The sequence below is a fragment of the Corylus avellana genome, chromosome ca2 (genome assembly GCF_901000735.1).
Source record: "Corylus avellana chromosome ca2, CavTom2PMs-1.0".
Classification (NCBI taxonomy): domain Eukaryota; kingdom Viridiplantae; phylum Streptophyta; class Magnoliopsida; order Fagales; family Betulaceae; genus Corylus; species Corylus avellana.
The window spans coordinates 854,252-866,007 of record NC_081542.1 but is presented as its reverse complement, the minus strand read 5'-3'; the positions used below and the strand labels follow the sequence as shown (position 1 = coordinate 866,007).

The 11,756-nt window shown below is 33.3% G+C and overlaps 1 protein-coding gene across 3 annotated transcripts in view; it reads left to right on the top strand.

Moving 5' to 3' along the window:
* Positions 1-6,560: 6,560 nt before the first annotated feature.
* The window catches only part of LOC132168915 (polypyrimidine tract-binding protein homolog 2-like), an 11,275-nt gene continuing 6,079 nt past the window's right edge, over positions 6,561-11,756 (top strand). The window contains exons 1-12 of one of the 3 annotated variants that reach the window (XM_059580000.1): positions 7,727-7,817; positions 7,904-8,109; positions 8,937-8,996; positions 9,087-9,160; positions 9,556-9,651; positions 9,860-9,917; positions 10,259-10,363; positions 10,471-10,542; positions 10,611-10,657; positions 10,977-11,067; positions 11,173-11,211; positions 11,404-11,616. In XM_059580000.1, coding sequence (XP_059435983.1) covers positions 8,020-8,109; positions 8,937-8,996; positions 9,087-9,160; positions 9,556-9,651; positions 9,860-9,917; positions 10,259-10,363; positions 10,471-10,542; positions 10,611-10,657; positions 10,977-11,067; positions 11,173-11,211; positions 11,404-11,451 — 780 coding nt within the window. In that variant the 5' untranslated portion in view covers positions 7,727-7,817; positions 7,904-8,019 and the 3' untranslated portion in view covers positions 11,452-11,616. Of the gene's footprint in view, positions 6,650-7,715; positions 7,818-7,903; positions 8,110-8,936; positions 8,997-9,086; positions 9,161-9,555; positions 9,652-9,859; positions 9,918-10,258; positions 10,364-10,470; positions 10,543-10,610; positions 10,658-10,976; positions 11,068-11,172; positions 11,212-11,403; positions 11,617-11,756 lie in introns of those variants that run through there. The other 2 variants (XM_059580001.1, XM_059579999.1) reach the window with 2 other exon arrangements.

Here is an 11,756-nt window from a genome sequence, read left to right as displayed (position 1 = left end):
GTAATTAACTTTATTAGAAGCAAGATCTTGAAATTTCTCTCCCCATCAATTCCAACTCCAAACCAGATTGGTATCTTTATGAAAAAAAAAAAAAAAACTACTCGTACTTATGGCATTTATTTAACATACTTGAGAATAAAAAGAAATAAATTTAATCATTTAATGAATATTATAACACTCTTCCTCACTTGTAAGCCCAAGCTTTCTTTTAAGAATTTGGATAATCTCCAATTCATTTGGACTAGATACTATCCTGTTAGTTTTATTTGAGGGGTATTTTTATTCCATCAAAAAGTAAAAAAGACAAAAATACTCTTATAATATAACTAAGTGGATACTCTCCCGTTCAAATAAACTTGAGTGAATCTTATTCCCTCTTTTAATAGGTGATGTCCAACATGTGGAATATTAATTTAAATAGGATTCGAACTTAAGACATTTGACTTTGATACCATGTTAAACTACTACTTATCTTAAAAGTTTAAACTGAAGGGAAGAGGTAGATTTAGTAATTTAATAAATATTATTACATTTGTTTTATTTTTTAATGCTTCCCTTTCATATCCTAGTTTTTTTATTTTTTTTTTCACAAGTCTGCGCAAGAGAGGGAGGAGAGATTCGAACTAGCTAATGACCTCGATCCACTTCATGAGGCATGATCCCCAGTTGAGTGAGCTACCCTTGGGGACCCTTTCATATTCTAGTTGATCACATCTTTGGGGGACTTGAGCTAAGACAGAAAAAGCATTCGACAAAATTTCATTAATTTTCGCAGATCTCCTTGCAAACAAAGGTCACACGAATCCATTGTCGCCACTATCGCCTGTGCAATCGTTGAAGCACGTAGTGTAGCAACTAGCAAGCCTGGTCCACTTTCATCTTGGCTTCTCCAACCTCCATGGATGCTAGCAAAACGATAATGGTGAGATAAAGCAATGTCGCAATCTTGCATGAACCCATTTTTTTTCTGTTCTTTTTTCTTTTTATTTTAATTATTACTGCCTTAAATGGAAGAAATTGGGAGATGTAGTCAACTTGTTTGTGTTTTATATATAGCCATTGCTCAAAGGATGATCGTTTTTGTGGCTTTGTGGAGCAGAGGCTAATGCGGAAAAGCCACTCGTCTTAACTCTCAAACCCACACCGACAATGTTCCTCTCACTTGCACTAAACAACCCCAAAGGGCCAAAACTATATATTATGGTTTTCTATTCAAGAAAATTGACACGTTTATTTTGTTAAAAACAACAAATTAAAGTGAGTAATGTTATTTGTTGGGATCGAATTGGGCTGACAAAACCAAACCCCGAAATTAAACCCAATAAGGCATAAGATCGAGAGAGTAGACATTTGAAAACCTTTCATTTGGAAAAACATAAACCAAGAAAAAAACTACACGTCTCATTATCATAAAAATTAACATCAAGATCGAGAACGTTTTTATTTTGTGACATGAGTATTAAGTTATATAAAGAGAAGTTATTGATTAAAATTCTCATACTATTATCAATCATCATTATTTTAGATAAAGCGTTATGATCTCATTTGACAACGCATTTTTGGAAGTTTTATTTATTTATTTTTACTTTTTAGCAAAAAAAAGTAAAAATATTGATAACTCAAAATACAAAATATTCAAAATTAATTTTACTTTTATGTCATATTAGAATATTTTTTCAATCAAAAAAATTAAAGAGTAATGCTACATATCATACAAATATCTTACAAAACTAACATGACAAGGTTTAGTAAATTAGGATCCTCTCCACTTCATGAATTAGAGAATATTCAGTTAGATACTCTCATGTTCAAAACTTCAAATGAACTAAAGACAATATTGTTCATTTGAAGCATTTGAATTAGTCATAATTAATATTTAGTAGCTGTTAGACCTTGCCATATCAATTTTTGTGAGATATTTGAGATGCTTTTTTATTTTTTATGTAACACACTTACAAATTTTTTTTCCCATAACTATCTTATAAGTTATAATCATTTCATCCCTTATACACATCACTTCAAGTTCTTTTTTTTTTTTTTTTTTTTGTTACTCTTCACTAACATTAGGGGTATAGTTGGACAGTTAAAAATCGCTCCACATTTGCTATACACCTGTCCGCATGGGTTACAAGCGGGTTCTCAATCCCTATCTGCACATATGCAAACAAATAGCGAAATATAAGTAGGCGGAGGCGGATATGTAATGCGGTTTACACTCCTAACACAAACAGCAACATTCATTATTTGTACAAGTCAATAATAAAAAGGCAATACCCAAAATTGGAAAGGAAAACAGTGAGAGTTTTTAGTTAGAGCCTATTTGAGATTGCGTGTGAGAAATAGAGCTTGTAAGTCAAAAAGCGCTTTTGAACAAAAGCTTCATTTTTAAGTTTTTGCCAAAAGTGTACGTGTTTTGGTTATTTTTAGGTTTTTTGGACACTTAAAATCGCTTTTAATTTTTTTTACCAAACAAGTATTTTTTTCTTCAAACAGGCTTTTTGAGTATTAAAAGTATTTTTAAGCTTATCAAACGCATCCAAAACAAGCCCTTAGGGCATGTTTGAGATTGTGTTTGAAGGGCCTAAAAGTGTTTTTAAGATTCAAAAAGTCCGTCTGAACAAAAAATAAATAAATAAATAAATAGTACTGGTTTAGTAAAAAATTTAAAAGCGCTTTTAAGTGTCAAAAAAACATAAAAATGGTCAAAACGCACTTTTGGCAAAAGCTTAAAATGAAGCTTTTGTTCAAAAGCTATTTTTGACTTAAAAGCTCTATTTCTCAAACACGATTCTCAAACATGCTCTTAACTATCCGCGTAACAGTGTAAAGGGTAGAAAAACGGAATTAAATTAGGCAGATATTATTAATTATTAGATCCCATGCCATGCCATGCATGCATCACCCTTTCATGCACATCCTCGTTTATGATCATATTTTGGGCCGACTTGAAGACAGAAAAAGCATTCGACAACCGTGCATTGATTACTGCATATGTCCTTGCATGCAAAAACCACGTCTCCATTGTCGCGGCGTCCGCCTGTGCACGTCTTGAAGCACGGATCGTAGCAACCATGGTCCAATCTCCATTTGATGCCTTCTCCGACCTCCAACGATGCCACCAAAACCATCACGCTCATCAAAACCGCCGCCGCAACCTTGCATGAACCCATTTTCCTGTCTTCAATCAGTTGCCCTTTTATGAACCCAACACGAGGTTAGCCGGGTAGAATTGAGAGTACGTACGTATGACCTATTTGAATAAATTGTTCGGGTTATGGTTGATTTATAGTTATATACGCATGCATGTTTTTGACCTGGCCCGACAGTTATAAACCATATTAATGACCAAATGGTTAATGCTGATTTTTATTTCCCATAAAAAATGATAAAACATTTTCCAAAGATTGAAAAATTAATGTTTGTAACGCATATTACAATAAACCTTTTTTAATAAGAACAAAAATTTTCTCCAAACCAGTCTAAAAGAAATATCTTCCAACTCATAATAATTCTCATACTATTATGAGAATTAAACATAAGTTAAAACCTCAAGATTGCAGATCTCATACTATTATTGGTCATCATTATTTTAGATAAGCGTTATGATCTCATTTGAGAGTGCATTTTTTGAAATTTTTAGCAAAAAAAGTAAAAATATTGATAACTCAAAACACAAAATATTCAAAATAATATATACATTTATCTCACATCAGAATACTTTTTTCGCCAATATATATATATATATTAAAGATTAATGCTACATACTACACAAATATCCTATAAAACTGACATGACAAGGTTTAGTAGCCTTTGAAATTGAATCAGCCATAATTAATATATATTAGCTGTTAGCTAGACCTTGCTAGATCAATTTTGTGAGATATTTAAGATGTTTTTGTGGTATGTAAAAATTCTCAAATAAAAAAACACACTTATAAATTTTGTTTATTAAAGAATAATTTGTAATTTTCCCATAACTATCTTATAGTCATTTCATCCTGTACACACACATCACTTCGATCAAGTTTTTATTTGTTATTTTTCACTAACATTAAGGGTATATTAATTCAATTGAACAGATAAAACATTGCTCCACATTCGCTATCCGCCTATCTGCATGGGTTATAAGCAGGCTTTCCACCCCTAATTCCAAGCAGACGAATGACGTACCATACTCGCTATCCGCGAGCACATATGCAAGCAAATAGCAAAATATTCATTCTTTGTACAAAATATTCATATGTAATACGGATTACACTCGTAGTTAACACACACAACAACATTCATTATTTATACAAGTCAATAATAAAAAGGCAATATTAATTATACACAAAATTGGAAAGGAAAACATTAATTGAGAGTTTTTATTTAGTCATCTGCATTATATATATGTATACTAATTAAGTTATAAAGTGTAGAAAAATTGAACTAAATTAGGCAGATATTATTAATTATTAATTATTAGATCCCCATGCATCACCCTTTGATCATTGCACATCCTCGTCTACGACGAAATTTTGGGCCGACTTGAACACAGAAAAAGCATTGGACAAAGGTGCATTGATTATTGCAGATGTCCGTACATGCAAGAACCACGTCTTCTTTGTCGCAACGTCCGCCTGTGCACGTTTTGAAGCAAGGATCGTAGCAACCATGGTCCAATCTCCATTTGATGCCTTCTCCGACCTCCAAGGTTGCCAGCAAAACCATCACGCTTATCAAAACAACCGCCGCAGCCTTGCCTGAACCCATGGCGCGCCCTTTCTGATCAATATCAGGAGTTGCAAGAATTTGGGAGATCGATCTCGATCTCAATCACTAACTTTTTATGTTTTTATATCCATTTCTCAACAATGATTTGTTTTTGTGGGTTTGTGGTGCAGAGGCTAATGCGCGCGGACAAGCCACTCAATCACCAACCTTTCTCACCTTCCCTAACCAATTACCCCACATTTCCGAGAATATTGACACAAAGGATCTTAGTGTATTCTGCCCACAATTTGTTACGACACGAGATTAGCCGGTTAGAATTAAATTGTTCGGATAATGTATTATATGATCAATTCATAGTCTTATACGCATGCATATGTTTTTGACCTGACTTGTCGATTATAAACCATATTAATGACCAAACGGTTATAAAACAAATGGTTAACATTGATTTTTATTTCTCATAAAAAAACTCATTAAGATAATATTAAATAATAAAACGTTTTCAACTAATTGAAAAATGAATGTTTGTAACACGTACATATTACAGCAATTATATGAAAAAATAGAGGGATCACATGATTTGGTTCAGCAATTACCTCCACTACAAGGTTTAGGGACTAAATATGGCTATTAGAGAGCTCTTGTACCACTCTTGGAAGCAGCAGATTTATAGAAAAAAAAAATATATATATATATATATATCATATGAAAAAATCTAAATAAACCTCTTTACGATAGACAAACTGTAAATACATAAATATCACAGCAAACCCAACATGCAACGTAAGAGTTGACTAGTTTTGACACGACCTGACACGTAATTAGTGAATCAGAATTTAAAAAAAAATTAAATTACTCAGGAAACAAATGGGCCTTAAAGTGCCAACACGGAACACTACACGTCACTTTAATTTTTTATACTTTCATTTTCACTAACGCAGTAGCATAAATTCACGAGTCAATCAATAATAAAAAGCCAAACAAAAGATTAGAAAGATGCATTGAGTTTTATATATATATATATAGTAAGTTTTGTAGTGTGTAGAAATTCAAAAATGGATATATAGGAAATTAGCTAGCTAGGCCCCATATATAATCCTTTTTCTTCATGCAGTGATGATGTGATATTTTCAAGGGCCAAAACAGAAAATGCAATCGTGAGTAGTGCATAAATTTAAGCAACAGGCCTTGCAATAATCAATGGGGTCACCATTGCACTAGACGTACGTATTGTTTTTTATTTTAAGATGAATTGTTCACTTTTTTTAAATATATTATCAAACAACTCAAACCACAAAATATTTATCAAACATGTATTCTTACATGGTCGTAGGATTACTTTGACAAAACAAATGTTTAATTTGCCTAATAACAAATTTATTTATTTTTTTTAAAAAAAAAATAAGAACGATTGTATGGCCACCCTACATGGATGAGCTTTTTTTTTTTTTTTTTTTGAATTTTCTGAAAATAGGCAAATATACAATATAAAAAACATTTTTATATTAGAATACACTTCTAAAAACATTTACTACACATTAAAACACTTTTTTAAACCAAAAATACTAAGATACATTAGGAAACGTAAAATCGATCTATTTTAGTCTTGAAAATATTTGATATGAAAAATAGTTATTTAATAATTAATATTATGACCCGTGCCACCCTGGACCTGGATAAGCTTAAGCCCACATAACACAAGACTATCAGGCCCATCGTCATGGACCGTTTTTGATCGGCCTCATCAAAGTCCTACCTCCACCACTAAAAATTCGCCACCTCAGCCAAGTTACGCTCCAAAAAACATAACAAAAAAAATCAGCCCTACACCACACCACGATAATAAATCGAGGGACAAAAGAAAAAAGCTCTTTATAGCTCCCAGTCTCTGAAACCCTAAAAAATCAAAAAAGCTCTAGCTCCGCGAATTCTTCAGGTGCTTCAATTTATTTTTCATTTCCTCTCCAATTTGCTCTAATTTTCGCAATCGTATGTGATTGTGTGTTTGCTTATATACACGCGGAAAACCCTTACCTTTTCGCTCCTCTATTTGATTTTGATTTTTCTGCTAATCTATCTCTCCCTCTCTCTACATACGAGTGTCTGCGTTAGAGAAATCGGGAAACAATAATTTGACGTATTAAACAGCAGATTTGAACAATATGTATCTATATATCATAAAGTTAGGATAAAATTGATATAGTGAATCAGTTATATGTCGTTAGAAATTTACTTTTTAGGTGAAATGTATATATATATCTTGCGCGTTCTTTTGGTTTGCTTGCTTTTGAAATTGGAATATGTACTGCTCAGCCAAATTGAATTTTTAGGACATAAATTTGGTTTTAAATGTCTCTTATCATAATCATAGGTGATGCATGGTTAAAGTATTATCGGCCTTCTTTATGTGTTCGGATTAGGTTATTGAGAAATTCTGCCTTTCTGTGTTCTGTTTGACTTGGATAGGTAATTCCTTTGGTTGGTACTCATGGTTAGTTTTCAATTTGTTGTTGTTGTCACCTCTGTTTTTGCTTGCTCTGGCTTGTGTTTGGGGTCTTTTGCTTCCACCTTCGAAAATGTAATTTGTGCTTCTGAAAAAGTAGATTGAAAAAGGCATTCTGGGAACTTATTTTACAATTTTTCTGACCATAAAGGGTTCGATACAACAAATTGGGTTTTTAGTATCCAGAATGCATTTTTAGTACCATAAATTTGGGTTCACAATTTATTGTTCTATTTCTGTTAGACAAGAATTGAGACAACAAGTGCGGGAAACAACTCCACAGAATTAGAGAAGAAACCCATCCAACTGTATATTTAGACTATGCATACTGCTATAATACACAAGGCATGCATGCCGGGAAAGGGAAATCATATTAATATTGTAAAGGAGAAGTCAATTTTATTGAAGTACATACTTCTATGTCAGAGAGCCTGACTGTGAAATGGGTTTGTTTATAGCGATCCTTAGGCCTACACGTTTTCTTGCTGTTCTTTTATAGGGTGGGGTTACTGTTCGAATGGCAGATGTTGCTGGAAATGTACTGCTGGTAACAATAGAGGGCGACGATGCACACCTTGTCAGCATCGATGATGTACACTTGGTAAGCAAATTGCATGCTTTCCTTTACAGTTGAAGAGGTAAACTTGCTACTATGAGGATGTATCCACTGAATTATGTTGTAATTAGGTTGCGGTTTGTCACGTTTTGGAAAGCTTTTGTTTGACGTATATGTAAATGGATCAGTAGGCTCATTTCAAGGCAATATCTTCGATGGCAGCTTAATTCATTGGGAGAAAGAGTGCATGTGTGTTTGTCTCCTTTCTCCTTTCCTTAACACTGGCTCTTTCTTCCCTACTCTTCCTCCTCAACTTCCTATACCTACCATTCTAATGGTACAGACTTTTATCATTTTCTTTTCTCTTGTACATTCCTCTTCCTCTATTTTCTGCATGCCGTGATTTTTTGCTAGTAGCATAGCTACATCTAGTATATCTCTTATGGAATTTTGTATTAGTCAACTATTTGATCTATGTAATTATATTAAAGTCTTGGTTGTATTTATTTATTTTTATAATTGAGGTATTGGCATCGAAATGAATGCAAGCTTGATGAGGTTGATCTTCATTCCCTTTGTGGATATAAATGTCATGGACAGACATTATCTTTCTATCCTTCTAAGTAATTAACTAATGATAGCTTTAGACACTAGTTCGTAGCTGAAGTTGTTAATTTTACAAAACCTTGATGCCAATCCACATGCCCAACAGCAGTATATTGTTAGCATTTTTCCATGGTGAATGCTGAAGGGATTATCAGAAATTCTTAGTTGGTCCTTTGTTTCTTTTATTCTTCTTAAGTTTGTGGTTTTTATTTGAGGGAGTTATTTATTTTACATAAACATAGTATTAGATGAAGTTTTAACCTGCATATTTCTCGCTGCATATTTTTGGCGGTAGTGTGAATGCTAAGTGCTGTATTTTTTAAATATTCTTTCTTTTCTTAGCAAATTATTATTCTTATTACTATGATTTTATACACATGAAATGATGGTTTCTATGTCTAGTGGCTTGTGTAATTGATAAAATCCCAGTGGTCTTTGTTTGAATTTATAGATGCTTCTGGTTTTCTGCAATTAATTCTGGGAAGGGATCCTAGATTGTTATTGGGTCTTGAGTTCATAGCACCTTTTTTTTTTTCTGAAAGTTATTTAATGATGCAGCTTTTTTCAGCTTTTGGATATGTGCAAAAGATTATAACCTTTGAGAAAGCCGGATTCCAGGTCTCTTATCCTTTTCCTTTTTTGGTCCTTTTCCCCTTATTCTTCCAGCGTTTGAGTAGAAACTCAGTTTGTATATGATCCTTTTTTCAGGCACTGGTACAATTTTCAGATACAGAGGCAGCCTCTTCTGCGAAGAATACCCGTGATGGAAGAGGAATTCCTAGGTGATAGTTGTATTAATTGTTTGACATGGTATTTAGTCCAACTTCTATGGACCGCATGGCTGTTACGTGGTGCACATGCATTTAGACTGGTCACCATTGGACCGTTGGACAACATTTGTGGTATAAGCGATTTGTTAGACTCTAGATTGACGTAAAGTTTTTTTGCCCCACTTGTATCTATAACATTTTCGATTGAACATGTGGAAAATATTGGCTTGCTGTGTTTTTCCAACAGGACCATTCTTTATGTAGAAAATGTGCTATGTCGGATCTTTGAATGGTAGATCCTAGCACATTCATGTGCTCCACTGACATGCTATGCGCTTTATATACCGTATCAGTTATCAGCTGTGCCTGCATTAGGATTTACTGACATTGTTTGTCCTTGGTTTCAGTTATCTTCTTCCTGATGATGTGGGACCATGTACTACTAGGATCACATATTCTGCACACACAGATTTGAGCGTGAAATTCCAGAGCCACCAGAGCAGGTATTCCTGTTTCTTTTTACAAGCATTAACAGTCTGAGTCTTTTTACTCCTAATTGTTTTGCGTGTAAGATGCATATTTCCCTTTTCGGTTGTACCTATATTGTGTATGCACTTCCTTATTTGTTACCTCTTTTTCGTCCTTCTTCCTTATCCTTTGCTGCAACCCTTTTATCTCCATTTTGCTCACATTATTATAACTACATTTCAGGGACTACACTGATTGTTTCCTTCCTATTGCTCCATCAGCCATTGACAGAAGTGGTCAGGTAAGGCTTTGGGAATTGACACCTCCTTCGTTTTATATACTTCTACTAGGTGGCACTCGGACAATTCTATAGGCATTTTAGTGATGGGCAAAGGTGTTGAACAGAGTACTGATTCTTGATTTTCACATAAGAGTCTTCCTATGTCAAATATTACTATTATTCAATGTTAATTCCTTTAGATGTTTTGAATGAGTTTTCATGCACAATAGCATAGCACGGCTACTGCCGAACTTGGTCATGCTTGTGATTCATGACTTGCAATTTTTATTACTTCGACATGCTTAAAATCTATGAAATTTTACGTGGTTTGATTAAATGGAATTGTTTTGTCATCATTGCAGTCAACGGTGGTGTTGGATGGGAAAAAATTAGAACCAGAGAGCAATGTTCTTCTTGCATCTATTGATAACATGCAGAATGCTGGCACCTTGGACGTTTTACACATGGTACTTACGATCACATTCTGAGATTAAAGTCTTGGTTGACTCTTTTGTTCCCTATTATTATTTTTTTTCTTTATATTTAAGTCATACTCTTTTCTTTTGTTTTCTAGGATGCTCTCGCTAGCGCAAAAGTTTCACCACCAATCGGTGCAAGAATACAAGTGTCAACTTCTGAAATGAAGGTTAGATCAATAACCCTTTTTCCAATACATATATTTTTCCAACTCATATTTTTTTTTTGTCATTGCAGGACTCCTTTATTCAAGAATATCTTAATGTTCTAAATACAGCAAACAAGTAAGTTTTTATGTTTTATGCAGAGTATTCAAATTAATGACTGATTATGTTAACGAGCTTAGCCCCATGAAGTGACACTTCATTGACACTTGCCCCTAATTAATGTAACCAACGGGAACAATAGATTCAATTATTTTCTGACTAACAGATTTAAGCATTTGTTTGTAATAAACCTTTAAAGTTTCATATATTAGTCTGTTGATATGAGATGTATATAAAGTCTATTTTGTTTGCCATTTTTTAACATACGATATTGCTAACCTGTATATTTTTGTTTGATATTTTCTTTTTCTTTTTCTTTCAATTCTCTTATCAATAGGGAGAGCTTGAAAAGACTAAAGGGAATTGGAGAGAAGAGGGCTACCTATATTCTTGAACTTCGTGACGAAATACCCGAACCATTTAAGAGTGTAAGCTGAAAGATTTTTAAAAGAAAAATAAATTAATTCCTTAGTTGATTTCAAACGCTCATAAGACTTTTTTTTTTTTTTTCCGACACAATTTCTGTTTCACAGCTTGATGATCTGAAAGAAATTGGACTTTCAGAAAAGCAGGTAGTTTTCTTCTCCTTTATTTTTATTTGGGGTAAATTCTTTCATTTTTTTTTTTTTGGAAGTATATTTTTTTTTTTTTGTCTGTTGAGTGACATCGTCAATTACTAATTGTGGCACAAAAACAATAATATTAATTGCTTATAAAAATAGTACTAATTACAATTAACTGTGCTTCTTTTATTTTCTATACAGATACAGGGATTAATGAAAAGGTGGGTGCAGAGCTTATTTGATAGATAATATGTAGTTTAATTTCTGATATGTAAATATTTTGTAGTCCGCCTATGGCTAGGATACTGGGACCAACTTGAGTATATAGAACACTGGCATGAAAACAAGGTTTTTGTGCATGGATACTGTGTATGTTACTAGAACTTCTGTTGATGGATTATATGTGTCACAAGACCAACTTAGTGCTCAATAATGTTCAATAGAATAGTCATTGAGCAAACCAATAAGTCAAGAATCAGCCTGATCATTCCAAAATAAACATACTCAATGGCTATGAAGTCGAAAGATTAATAGATAGCCGTGAAGTTCAAAGT